This window comes from Balaenoptera physalus (genome assembly GCF_965194825.1).
Source record: "Balaenoptera physalus genome assembly, chromosome: 10".
In the NCBI taxonomy this organism is placed as follows: domain Eukaryota; kingdom Metazoa; phylum Chordata; class Mammalia; order Artiodactyla; family Balaenopteridae; genus Balaenoptera; species Balaenoptera physalus.
Window position 1 is genome coordinate 12,393,816 of NC_138889.1, and position 14,297 is coordinate 12,408,112.

General features: G+C 43.4%; 1 protein-coding gene across 4 annotated transcripts in view; it reads right to left on the minus strand.

The window, feature by feature from the left end:
* SORL1 (sortilin related receptor 1) overlaps nucleotides 1–14,297 on the minus strand; it is a 160,776-nt gene that overhangs the window by 104,789 nt on the left and 41,690 nt on the right. For all 4 annotated transcript variants that reach the window (XM_082410851.1, XM_082410852.1, XM_082410850.1 and 1 more), the window contains exons 7-9: nucleotides 8,418–8,519; nucleotides 7,220–7,389; nucleotides 1,371–1,563 (exon numbers count right to left, since the gene is read on the minus strand). In XM_082410851.1, the coding sequence (XP_082266977.1) occupies nucleotides 1,371–1,563; nucleotides 7,220–7,389; nucleotides 8,418–8,519 (465 nt within the window). The remainder of the gene's footprint in view (nucleotides 1–1,370; nucleotides 1,564–7,219; nucleotides 7,390–8,417; nucleotides 8,520–14,297) is intronic.

A 14,297-nucleotide genomic window follows, 5' to 3' on the forward strand; every position in this document is an offset into this window, starting at 1 on the left:
AAAAAATTGATCAGTCAGGAAAATAAGCAGCTGGATTTTAACAATACTATTCATTTTATTTAACCAAGGTTTGGACCCCTACCACATGCTCCGAAACCTATTATCGTGCAGTGAAACAACACCTAGGTGTTTATCTGCACCTACTTATAACCTGCCTCTCTCCAAAGCTAGACTCGATATGGTAAGTCCAGACCTGTTGCCAAATAGGGAAGAAAAATCAAGAAGTACAAAAAAAAAAAGGAAAAGAAAAAAAAAATCTAGAGGTACATTCTAGAACAAGAGTCTGCAAAATAATTTTCCCAAGGACCACGGATACAGCATACAAGAGAGTCAATATATTTAACCATGGACAAATGAAATTCAAAAATCCAAAAGACCAGGTAATTGTCTAACTAAAATGTTTTGGTTTCTCCAAAAATGAGTACTACTGTTTTTTCCCGAGTTCCTTTTGCCTGCCTACTTTACACACCCTAGATCCCCTAGAGAAATGAAAATGGAGGTGTGGGGTGTCACATGCAGCCGAGGACCAGGATCACAGACTTCTCCCCAGGGAAAAGGAAGGAGCCACTTAAGTGAATGGTAACACTGAATGGGACCAAATAGCACATTTTAGTATCATAAGCTTTTCAGATGAAGCCACAGGTAGGGAAAACTGTAGAATCCTAAATTATATTCAGGGAGGAATTTTAAAAGACGTTCCCCAGCAAATCACTTTGCTGTACAGCACAGGTCCCCAGACTTTCTTGGTTCCCAGCACAACTGGTATCTCAGTAATTTTTTTTATAACAGCCTCAGGTCAGAAGAAATACCAATATTTGTTTTTTTACATAGTTAAGTCCAAACAACTTAATAAGTATGTGTCCTAATAACTTAGCAGTAGTTTGAAATAATATTGTGTGTGTGTGTGTGTGTGTGTATAAATTGAAAGAAAACATAAAATTTTATTTCATTCTTAAATAACCACAATTAATAATAGTATGTAGACACCTTTTGGGCACTGCACATCTTCTCAAACTTTGGAATCTAATCAGATATCACTACCATCATTTCCTGTGCCAACCTGATTTTCTTACTTGCTTTTTATCACATCAACTGCCAAAAATCCAGCTTCACAAAGATATGTCAGCAAAAGACATATAGCATGAGCTAATGTTGAAACTGTGAACTAACTCAAGATAGTAATTCACAGGGTGACTAACAGACGTCAAGTATCACAGTTTTTCCCTCAAAAACTTAAAATATCCCATGGTGCCCCTGTGCGTTCACTATGGCACCCCAAGGCATCTTGATGCAGAGTTTGGGAACTGTAAGAGTAGAACTACAGTTAAAAGTGTGTATTAACAATCCAAACAAGAGCAAAGCATCTATACCTCACAATTGATTTTCTCTCCATATCCCGTGAAGGCTGGGGCCTGAAGGAATTCCCAGGTCCCCCCTTTGTCAAAGGTGATGACTGATCTCATGTTCTCCTCATTCATGGAACCATTAATCAGAGTAGCAATGTAGACTCCCTGTAACCCCTCCACGCGGTGGAAGTCAGCAAATGGTTCATTTGCAAAATACCTACATTAAGAGAAAATAAACAGCTGTGAGCATGAATTCATCATTTGCTTGGCATGTTCTTATTTTAAATAACATAAAATTTAACCATTTTAAAGTACACAATTCAGTGGCGTTAAGTACCTTCCCAATGTTATGCAACCATCATCACTATGTAGTCCCAGAATATTTTCATCTTCCCAAAGGGAAACCCTGTACCCACTGGCAGTCATGCCCCACTTTCCCTTTCCATCCCAGACGCTGGCAACCACTGATCAGTTTTCTGTCTCTATGGAATTGCCTCTTCTGGATATTTCATATAAATGGAATTATACAATTTGTGGCCTTTTGTATCTGGTTACTTTCTGTTAGCATAATGTTTTCAAGGTCCATCCATGTTGTATCAGTACTTCATCCCTTCTTATGGCTGAATAATCTGCCCTTTTTAAAAAGTGATGTTTTGTAATTTTGAAGGCCAAGATGCTCATCTGACCTATCACTCCTCACGTGGGGTTCAGAATGATGAATACAACACGGAAAAGTTGATGTCAGAGTCACATTTATTTCTCCACTAATGAAACTGACCCCAAATCCTCCAGTGAGCCCTGACAAACAGGAAACGTTAAACCAAACTCACCAGATACTAATTATAGTGCTGGCCTATTCACAATAGCCAAGACATGGAAATAACCAAAATGTCCATCAACAGAGGAATGGATAAAGAAGACATTGTACATATATACGATGGAATACTACTCAGCCATAAAAAAGAATGAAATAATGCCATTTGCAGCAACATGGATGGACCTAGAGATTATCATACTAAGTGAAATAAGTCAGAAAGAGAAAGACAAATACCATATGATATTACTTACATGTGGAATCTAAAATATGACACAAATGAACCTATCTATGAAACAGAAACAGACTCACAGACATAGAGGACAGACTTGTGGTTGCCAAGGGAGAGGGGGTGGTGGGAGAGGGAAGGATTGAGAGTTTAGGGTTAGCAGATGCAAACTATTATATACAGAATGGATAAACAACAAGGTCCTACTGTATAGCACAGGAAACTACATTTGACATACTATGATAAACCATAATGGAACTGAATATAAACAAGAATGTATGTATCTGTATAACTGAATCACTTTGCTGTACAGCAGAAATTAATACAACGTTGTAAATCAACTATTCTTCAATTTAAAAAATTATAGTGTTGAGGCTTACAATCTAACCCAATCTATAGGAATATAGCTAAGGGGTTACACAGCCACTGTCCAGATACTTACAACTAATTAGCCAAAACCCTGATCAGACAGAAGCCGATAGGATTTGTCAGGGAGCAAAGCAGAACCCCTTTCCCAAAGGCGTGGTATATCCAACAAGGATGGCTCTGGAAACCTTGAGGTTATGCTCATTAACAGTGAAGCGGAGAAGAAGACCCTCCGCGGCCTTAACTGCTAGCGCAGATACTGTAATTTCCCTGGGAAGAAGTTTTGTTCTAACATGGTACACATGTTACAAACAGATCTCTCAGAAAGGGTAGCCACGGTTCACACGTGGCTTGTAAAACTGGAAGCGGGTCCTTCATTTGGAGGGTTCTGAGCCACTGGGCTTTGTAAAAAAGCACAGAACTGCGCCTTCGCTTCATCTGTCGTACAGATCTCGAGCTGGGTGACTGCTGGCCACCTGAGACAGAAAGACGCACACAGAAGTGGCAGGGCCACCCCAGCTGAGAGACGGAGCCAGGTCCTCCAGAAAACACCAGCGCTGAGACCACATGTTCTGACGCGTGGTTTCCTTAGGTCTGTTTTAGTTGTTTTTCAGTTGCTTCCTTAGGAATGGGTCCCAAGTCTGTTCCCCCCTGCCCTCCATTCACGTTGGCTCTCCTGCCTGTGATCCTAGCATCGTGAGGTCCCCGTGTTGGCTTCTTTCAATTTATCCGGGAGGTCTGAATTTCTCTCGTTTTCAGGAGCCCTGTTTCTCCCCCTGGTCTCTCTCCTGGTGTTTTATTTTTTTAATCCAAGCAGAAGCCTGTCCTCTGTACGTCCCACGCTCCTCCAGGTCCCAGCCCACCCTGTCATCTCCTGCTCTGACGCCTTGCACCCTACAACTACCTGACTCACCCAAGCATCTCCCCCGGAGAGTCCGTTTTCTTTCGTTTTCTCTCCCTGGCTCTCACCACTTGCTCTTCCCCTCGCCAGGCAGCTCACCAGGTCCCCCTCGACCACCCTCAGCCCAAACCCAGCACATCCTCCTCAAGATGCCCTGTGGGCCCACCACGTCCGTCCCTCCATCTAGACGCTGCCTCCACCTGGCACTTCTCACAAGGTCAGGGTCACCCCTGGTGAGAATTCCTTCTCCCGGTCTCTAAGTAAAGAGATCCAGGTCCTCGGCACCACACTTTCCCACTGAGCTCAAAGAATAGCTCGTTTGGTTTGGTGTGGTTTTCTTTTTTTTAAGTTAAGCCAGCCTGCCCACATAATCTGCTCCTTCACCCTTGTCCCACGTCATCGTGCTGAGATGGAGACGCAGCTGACAAAGGTCATTCAAGTGAGTACATCTGAACATCTCCAGTCCCGAGATAAAATCTGAAGAAAAAAAATAAGAAGGCCGAGGAGGATGTCAGTCTATGAATCTTGACATAAATCTATTTTCATTTTCCTAACTGGACCGAGTGGTCAGGCAGGGCAGGGAGTCGGGCGGGGTGGGGGGGGGGGGGGAACGTTTGTAACTGCATAAAGGGCCATCTGTCTGTGCGCAGTGGCCGTATGGCCACGTCACTGAGGTTCCCACTTCCTGGGGAGCCGCTCTCTGCAGCTTCGGGCTCCTGCTCTGCCCTGCCATCTCCATCCTGAAGAGCTCACAAATGCAGAAGTCAAGGAAACCTTGGCCAAGCCGTGACTTATCAGCCCCATAGCTGGAGGCTCTCAAAGGTGACAAACAAAGAGTCGGCAAAAGGCCAGAGAGAGAGTGGTTCATGACTTTAGTTATAAAAAAGTAAGGCCACTATGACTCACCCATACAGAGAAATGAAGTATTGATTGACACGTGTTCCATGTGGATAAACCCTGAAAACATTACACAAAGTGAAGCAGACACAAAGGCAGACACAAAGGTCAGGTGTTATGGCATGATTCCATTTATATGAAATAGCCAGAACAGGCAACTCCGTAGAGACAGAAAGTAGCCTGGGGGCTGCCAGGGGCTGGAGGAGGGGAGAGTGGAGAGAAACTGCTGAACAGGAAGGGGTTTTCTTTGGGGGAAATACAAATGTCAATGTTTGGGAATTAGATAAAGCTGGTGGTTGCACATCACTGTGAATGTGTTATATGCCACTGAGTTGTTTACTTTAATAAAATGGTTAAGATAACATCATGAGAATTTCACTTCAATTAAAAAAAAAAAAAAAAAAAGCCACAGGAGCCAGCCGGAAGGGGCAGTGACTGACCACACCAGAACAACCTGAGGATGAATCACGGCAGGAATGGTTTATAACACATTATAAGACACTGAATAATAAATAACCTGTGGGGGGAAAAAGAACGGAATAAATAGATAGATAAATAACCTATGAGTCTACACTGGGGAAAAAAAAGTAAGGAGTAAAAGATGACAGCACCTCCAAAGGAGAAGAAACAGGGTGAGAAAAGCATATCAGAGACCACACAGAAAGTTCTCTGCTTGGATATCTAATAGGCATCTCCAAACCAGAACTCTTGATCTTCTCCCCACACCTGCACCTCGCAAAGCCCTCTCCGTCAGTCTGAAACCATCACTGTACCAGCTACCCCGGCCAAGCGGTGGTGGGTCCCTGACTCCTCCTTTTCTCATACGTCATGTCCAATCCATCAGCAAATGGTCAGAATTTGACCATTTCCAGCATCTCCACTGCTACCGCCCCGGGGTCCAGCCAACCTCCATCTCCACTGGCCTGGATTCCGGCAGTGCTCTCACAGCTGGGCGTCCCCCCCAGACACATCAAAGTCCGCTTCCACTCATGTCCCCACCAGACACATGAAAGTCCACTGTCTAATTTCCACACAGCATCCAGGATGGCTTCTTTAAAAGATAAGTCACATGAGCGTTCACTGAAAGTTATTTATTAACACTACCCATTTATGTTTTATGCACTTTTCTTTACATAATGCAATTCACAGTTTTTAAAATGGTGTCCAAAAATGTAACAGGTTAAATCAAATAACGTCCAGCTTCTGGTCAAAACCCTCCATCGTGCTTAGAAGAAAAAATAGGGAATTCGCTGGCGGTCCAGTGGTTAGGGCACCGCACAAAAAAGAAAAAAAGAAGAAAAGGAGAAAAAGATAAAGTTCTTTCTACGCCCTTGAGGGCTCTACACAACCTGAACCCTGTGCTCTTGGTTCCTGTGTCTTGGGGAATGTTCTCTCCCCTCCACCAGCTGTTTGATCCACCCTGGTCTCCTCACTGCTCCTAAAATAAACCAACAAAGTCCCACCTCGGAACCCCTGTGCCTCCTGTTCCCTCCGCCTGCCATGCTCTTCCCCAGGGTACGTGCCCGGCTCCCTCCCTCATGTAATTCAGGCACCTGCTGGAATGTCACCCTCCTGAAACAGCCTTCCACGACCAGCCAATATAAAGTAACACCCTCGTAACCCTCTGTCCTCTTATCTTTTTTCTCAGCACTCACCATTATCAGCAGATCACATATTTGTTTATATTCTGTCTTCCCCCAGTTAGAACAAAAGCTCCATAGAATGGGGGCCTCGTCCTGAGTTTTCCTTGCTGGATACAATATTTCATGGCTGTACACGCAACATCACCAGGCACCAAGCAGCAGCATACTTGCTGAATGAACTGATGACTGAATGAACTGGCAACATGAAGAGGGACGGCGGGCAGCAAGGACGTGCCCTCTGACCTGCTGGTCACGGCCTTTGGGCCAGACCTCACTGCAGACCAGTCAGTCAGGTCCACCGGATGGCTCTCCCCAAGAGCAGAGTAAACGTAATCACGGTCAGACACACACAAGTCTGGTTTGTCACACGATAAGTGAGAATACATGGCCCTGTGGCACTGATGGATCACAGTGCCACCCACAGATTCGTGGCATCCACCCCTCCCAAACCCCGGACTCCTCCACGACCCAGAGAACACCCGTTACTGCAGGACCACTCCAGGCATGTGACTTGCTGACAAAGGATCAGTGATGTTGGTGCCTCTCCACAGACACCACAGAACAATACCTTGCAATTACTGAAAAAAAGAGTAATGATGTCAATTAACCAGAGTCACACAGAAGCAGGGCCTTGCGGCCACTTATACCAGCTGGTCCGCAGTGGATGATATTTTGCAAGTGCTCTTTCCCACTGGCTCTGAGACCACAAAACCAGGTAACTGAATGAAGGGAACCCAAAGGAGTGGCTGACACTGTGGCGGTGACTCTAAGTGCCACCCAGGCAGCGGTGCTCAGCCTGTGCTTCACACAAACGTCACCTGGGGAGCTTTTTAAAATCCTCACACACCCATCACACCCCAAACCAGATAAAATATAATTTCTAAGAAGGTGAGCCAGGCACAGTCGGAGTTTCTGAAACCTCCCTGCCGAGGTGAATCCAAATGTGCAGCTAATGTTGAAAACCACCCAACTAGAGGTCGTGCGGGGGGTAAGAAAGCAGGGAGGGCCTCCCGGTCTCCTTACCTCACCAAGGTGTCACTGCCTGCCCCTGCTGGGCTGTAATAGAGCACGTTCTCCAAGGACAGCGAGAACTTCAGCCCCTCTGCCTCCGAGATGTACAGGTCTGTGCGGTTGTTACTGTGACTGACACACACGAACACCTGGTCCTCGGACGCGTCCGCGATGTAATATTCCTTCGGCGTCAGAAGTCAAAAAAGACACAAGTCAAAAAAAACCACACAGGCCCTGTGGACTGTCCCAGTGCACACTAAAAGCAATGACTTCCAAATGTCCCAGTGAGGAGTGTGGGCTCGGAGCCCACGGAAAGCCTCCCCATGTCGGGAAAGAAGCTTGGCCGACTCTCTCTTTGGAGACCCTGAGGCTGCCTTACGGCCGGAGCAAACCTCTTCTTGGCAGGTGGGACACAGAATAAGAATGGGCCCTGAACTCCAAAAATGACCCAGAAATCGCTTTTAGTTAAGAATGTCTCCCTGTCGTTAGTACAAAGTACAATATGGATTAAGGTGCATTTCCTTCCCTGTCATTTTCTCTAAGGTGACTACAGGAAGGCAGAACCCAGAGAAAGCAAAGAACCGACAAGCATGTTCTCCGTCACATCCTCCTCTTAGCTACTAACCTTCCATCACACCAACGCCTGGCATCAAGGCCTCCAAATGCCACCTCCTCCCCGCGGTCGCTCCTCTGATGACCCAGCCCACACTGACTTTCCCTATCGCTCTCTATGTTCTAACACGTACTGCATAGTCAAGCCTTTGACTGTACATGGTTTCTTCCTCTGCTCTGCTCCCAGGCTCTCCAACCCATCTGTTTCTAAAAGGGTGAGACTCAAATCCTATCCCCTTTCGGAACCTCACCATCTGCGAGCAACACAGCAGGTACTTAATAAATAACTACTGCCGTCACTAACCTCCCATTCCTTCAGCACTAGCACACTGAGACCATTGACTCTGGTTCCAAACCTCTCTGCCAATCCTTCTCCACTTAAAGCAAATTAAGGCTCCCATTCAGCTCCACTTCAAAAAGTGAAGAGGGAGAAAACAGACCAAGATGCCCAAAGCATAATGGTTCTCTCTCTCTCGAGACCAATCTAGAAAGTGACTTCAGGGAGCCTCCATCAGGTATCCACCCCCCATCACCCTCCCTCTAACCTCTGCATGAGGACAACGGCACTCCTCCCCACCGCGGCGTGGACCCCACTCACATTAATAGGATGTCTTGTGACAAACTGGGCTGCTCGCATGGGCTTGCGGCCAAAGGAGACCCAGAGCTGGACAGAGGATGGCTGCAGACCGCCGAAGAGATGCTGCCAAGGAAGAGGAAAAAAAAATCAACTGTACTATGTTACCGCCACTCAGGATGAGTGAAGAAGGAAGCAGAAAAGTCAGACCCCTCTGATCCAACTGAAAACACAAAATAGAGAGTGTGACCGCAAATGCACATTTTTTCAACGTTTGCTGTCACTGGGCAGCTTGGGCTGTACCACTTTATCCTAGATACCTGGTCTGCAATAAATATTAGATACTCCAGATACCACATGAAGAGGAAGGACAATGGTATGATGGGAGAACTTGAGCTTGGGGAGGGGGGCGGCGGCTGCCAAAACTTAAGCAGAGAGCGAAAAGGGAGAGAATTGTCTGATGGAGAGACAGACGGGGCGGAGAAGCCTACAGCCCCCAAACCACCACAGGGTGAGGTCAGTCACACACCTGATACGCATAAAAACATACCCTCTTCCTCCTTCTACGCTTATTTGCAGATCGCTAGGATCCCCAAGTCACAGGGCTTTAATTTGTACCGAGAGTTGAAGGGGATTTTCATTGATTCTATTTTTCAATCTTTTAAGACTTCTCAATGATTAAGGTCTTTTGCTAGAATATGCTTTCTTTGGTAGCATACACAGTACTCCACATGATGCACTCACTCCACATGATGCTGACCACATCGCGTTGCATTTTAGAGATATTAAACCACAGCTGGGAGCTTGAAAATGTATATAAAAGCACTAGATTCGGAGCTAGCTCTAAATTTCTCTAGGTCCTAGTTTATTCATCTATAAAATGAGAAGCTGATTTGAATCAGGACTTTGGGTATGGGTTTAAGTGGTCCTGGAACCCCAGAAATATATATGCCTATTTTCTGTATAGATGTACTCACTCGTTTTGCTAGGGAGAACGTCTCACCAGGTTCTCAAAAGGGTCAATGATTCAAAAAAGGATAAGAAACACTGTAAAGGCTCTATGTGGCTTTTTCCAGCTCTACAAGTCTGTGACCGGGAACTGAAGGCAAATGCTGCACATCTACGAAAACAGTCAGGGAGGCCCATCCTCATGTGGACATCCTCGCAAGCATGACTATCACCCAACTGATTAGAATGTCGGGATCCCCAGCCAGAAGGCTTCACTTATCCTTGGCTATGTTGCTACTGTTTATTATAGATTTTAAATTCTTATAGAGTATGGAAGATGCCAATTTCTCTTAACTGTAATACAACAACTACTAATACATATGCTCATGTATGTCCAATAAATACTGTGAAGAGCAAGCTGATGAACATGAAGTTATTTTCTATTCATTTGAGCAGCAGAATGTGTGTGTGTGTACACACACACACATTTTTTTTTCAAGCCACCACTGAACACTGGTTAAAAGTAGTCTGTTTTAAAGAAGCCAGGTAGAGAAGTATAGAAGACTGCCTTTTCAAAATGGCACCCTGAAAACCACATAATAGCTTGTCCTCAGTATGGGGCTATAGAAATGATGGATTGATTAAAAACATAAAATGTATCACCTGAATGAGAGAAGAGTTCCCAGCAAAACTGCTCTGTATAAATTCCAAAAGCCCACCTTAAGTCAATAAAGTTTTACAACTATGTATAAAGGTCAGATGATTTAAGTCACCCTATATAAATTCTTATGAATATATATAAATACACAGATATCAGTGAAACACATATTTTTTATGCTTTATGTTTTGTCACTACTTCCTACTGCAGTTATACCTGAGAAAGGAGCCACTTTTCTCAGTGACATTCAGGCCCATCATTAGTTAAATGTTCTTAATGATGGCTGCTGGGAGGCTTGAGAATTGAGAATGGATAGCAAGGCATAAATGGAAAAAATCACAGAATACTAAGGTCATGAAAAACCTCTAAACACATCCATCCCACTTCCTTCCGAGAGAATTATTCCTAAATGTGGATAATCAGGTTCATTCCTAAAGCATTTGTAGACGAGTTATTGTGATATTTTACTACCACCAAGAAAAGTATTAACAATGAAACTATGACACACTATTGATTGTAAGATGTATTTCTTAATAAACCATGGGTTTTTGTTGATGTTGGGTTTTCCTTTACCATTATTATAAAAGTAAAACATACTCATGAAAAACATCTCACAATACAGACAGGTATACGGTAAAATGCAGAAGATCTGTTTCCGCTCTGCTCCCGAGTGCTCACTGGTAACAGGCTCTGGGCCATTCCTTCAGAAATGTTCTGTGCAATCACCTATGAGCATATTCAGAGAGTGACAGACACTGCTACATTTACCCCAACATCCATTAATCCCTTTCATCCTTGGCAAAAGGACCCTGATGGCCACCTGAGTAAAAGACTAAGGCTCTCTTCCTTTTGTACAACTCTGTGTGGTCATGCGACTGAGTACCAGTCAATGAGATGTAAACAGACTATTGTGTTGGGTTTCAAGGAAAGCTGCTTAAAAGAGACTGAATCAGCTAGGAGGGGTCCTATTTTGACCTTTCTGTCTGTCCTTAATTCTTCTTAACTCCAATAGACTCGAAGGCTAGTACAAGTGTCGTGGACCATGAGGGAACTTTGAGAATGGAAATCATTTGTTTGGATGGTAGAACAGCAAGATAGAGGCCTGCGACCCCAATAACACCAGGGCACCAACATGCCAGCCCTAGATTGCCTACCTCCGGCAGCACTGATGAGGGAAAAATAAACCTCCGTCTTGGCTAAGCTGCTTTTATTTCTAGTCTGCTAGCCAAACACAGTGCCAAACTGTACATCCAAATTTCTTTTTCACATACAAATTAGATCATGATAGAAATACTGTTGTGCAACTCAATTTTTTTCATGAACAGAGTACTGTTCTACCGTTAAACTTTTTCCATCAACGGTGTATCTTAGACATCTTTGATTTAACAGCTATTAATGGCCATTTAGGTTATTTCCAGAAGTACCCTTCAATGAACGTACTTGTATGTATTACCTTTTTCACAGCTACACAAAAATATTCGTAGGATGCATTCTTAGAACTCCTAGGTCAAATTTTCCATTTTTGATCTATAGTATAAATGGCCTTCCTGAAAGGCTATTCCATTAATACATCAACCAGCACACATACCTTCACCAAAGACTTGGAATTATTTAAATGTTTTAATTTACACCAATATTATAGGGTCTGAGAATTTATAAGATTTTTTTTCCATTTGGTATTTTCAGTTCTGATAAGTAAAAAATAAATTAATATAAGATTCTGAATAATCTGAATTTCAGAGAGTGAGTGTACATTTATGCTTGAGATTCTGTCAACAGCAAAAAGAAATGGGAGGGCAGGAGAAAAGAGCAGAAAGGAACTAAATAAATGACATATTCTTGCCAAGTGAAGGTCAAAGGATGTCACAATAACATTCAACGGAAAGTTTCACAGAGAAAATTGGTGGGAGAAATGAGGGACCCAAGGCACGTGGTGGACAAAGACATTGGTTCAGAAGCACCTGGGCTGTAAGATTCCCTGCCACCTTCTCCTTCAAAGCAGTAACAAAGTTTCAGCTAAATATCATCCACATTCATGTTGTTTATACCCAATTTATGGATAAAATGATATATCTGGATTTGCTTTAAAACAGTCCAGGAAAAAAATAAGTAGTGCGTAGACAGCTGAAAAGAGATTAGCAAACGTAGATACTATTGAGACTGAATGAAGGCACAAGGGGAGGTCATATCAGTACAAACTATTCTTTTATGTAGATGTGAAAATGTCCATAATAAAAAGTTTGCAAAGTTAATATTAATTGAAAGCACTTCTGGAACGGCGAAGTAAGGAACTCTAAAAACCCACTCATCTGTGAAAACAATAAGAACACTGACAAAAATTCTCAAAATCAACTTTTTCAGAATCCTGAAAATGAAATAAAAGCTTACAAAAACTCAAGGAGCATTTATTCAAGACAACGACTGAAGCCCGGCAAGAATAGCTAACTTGGTGATGTTTTAACTTGTTCTAATCCCATCCCTTTTCTCTCTAGCTCTGTGGTAGCCTGGGAAACCCACAGCTTCACAGCTACAACAGCTGTGAAAACCAGCAGCCCAGCAGCCACTGCAGAGGACAGAACAGGTTTGGAGCTTCCCAAATGCCCCACAGCCAGAGGACTGTCAGATCTGATCTGCCTGGTGACTCGCTTGAAAGCTGCATTCTCAGGTCTTCTCTTTATATAACATGACTCAGCTCCCTGTACACACAGACCTGTAGCCAGGGCATTTACGGGGAACAGTGACAAGTGGCAAATGTTTTAACACCACCACCACAGCTGCTGGAGAAACATTATCGCTTGGAACTGCAAAAGGTGAACTAAAAAGCGTAAAAGGAAAAACTGGGGAAGAAGATGTCCGTAAGAAGCTTTGATAAGCTCTGAAATATTCCAAGACATTTACAAGGTCACACACAAAAGGGCAGTGCTATGCTCAAGAAAGAACCGAAAGGACCTAATCTCTCACATCCAGCTAACAACCTTGAGTCTCTACACAAACAAGAAGCAGAGGCTAAGGCAGGGTTGTAGAAGGCATGCCACCAACACACACTCAGAGGCCCTCAGCAAAGGCTGCCGGACGAATGGCTCAAAGTACTTAAGGAAATCTCTGTTCGGTCATTAGCTGACCACTAATGGTCAGTACTTTACTAGCCATACCCAACGAGGGATGCAGACTTTACAAAATGAATGCAGGAAACTCACAAAACAAAGGCAACAATAATACCAACAAAAGGCAACAAAAAGCCCCCCCTGGGAATGGGTTACTCTGATACGAGGCGTTGTCACATTATATCACTTAAAATGTCTGGTTTTCCACCAAAACAATGGCAAGCAAACAGCAACGTATCACCCATACACATGACACACACACACACACACACACACACACACACACACACACACACACACACACACACACACACACACCCCAGTCAATAGAAACTGTTCCTGAGGGAGGCCAGATATCGGACTTATCGGCCAAGAAATTTAAATCCCCTATCCTAAACACATTCAAAGAACTAAAGGAAATCATGCCTCAAGAATTAAAAAGGAACGTATAAGAACACTGTCTCACCAAATAGAGGATATCTATAAAGAAAACAGAAATTATTTTTTAAAGAAAAGAAACAAAAATTCTTGAGTTGAAAAGTACAATAACTCAAAACAAAAATTTGCTAGAGGGGTTCAACCAGAGATTTGATCTGGCAGGAGAAAGAAGCAGCGAACATAAAACTACGTTTATCCTGATGATCCCTGTTTCAACACGCATGAAACTCGAAAACACAATACTACGAAAGGCAACAGTGACGAAAGGTCGCATATCATATGATTCCTTTTACATAAAATGTCCAGAATAGGCAAATCCATAAGGCAGAAAGTAGGTTCCTGGTTGCAAGGGGCTGGAAGGAGAGGGGAGTGGAAAGTATTGCTAATGTGTATGAAGTTTCCTTTGGGGGTGACCACAATGCTCTGGATTTAGATCGTGGTGAGCATTACGTGACCTCGTGAAATAAACCACTGAATTGTGTACTTTACAAGGGTGAATGTTATGCTGTTCAAATTATATCTCAATACTGGTGTTATAAAAAATTAATTTTAAACATATTGGTATTATAGTTTTATTTTTAATCCGTAAAAACGTTTGAGCTTTATTGTTGTATGAGTTATAAGCAGTGAGTGCATATACCTAGGTCTATGTTTGGAGACATTTAAGTGATGTCATAATTAAACTAATTCATCAATAGTCAGATTTTGGGCAGTTATCCTAAAAGTCACATCCCAGCCGTGGTCAGCTAACCTCCC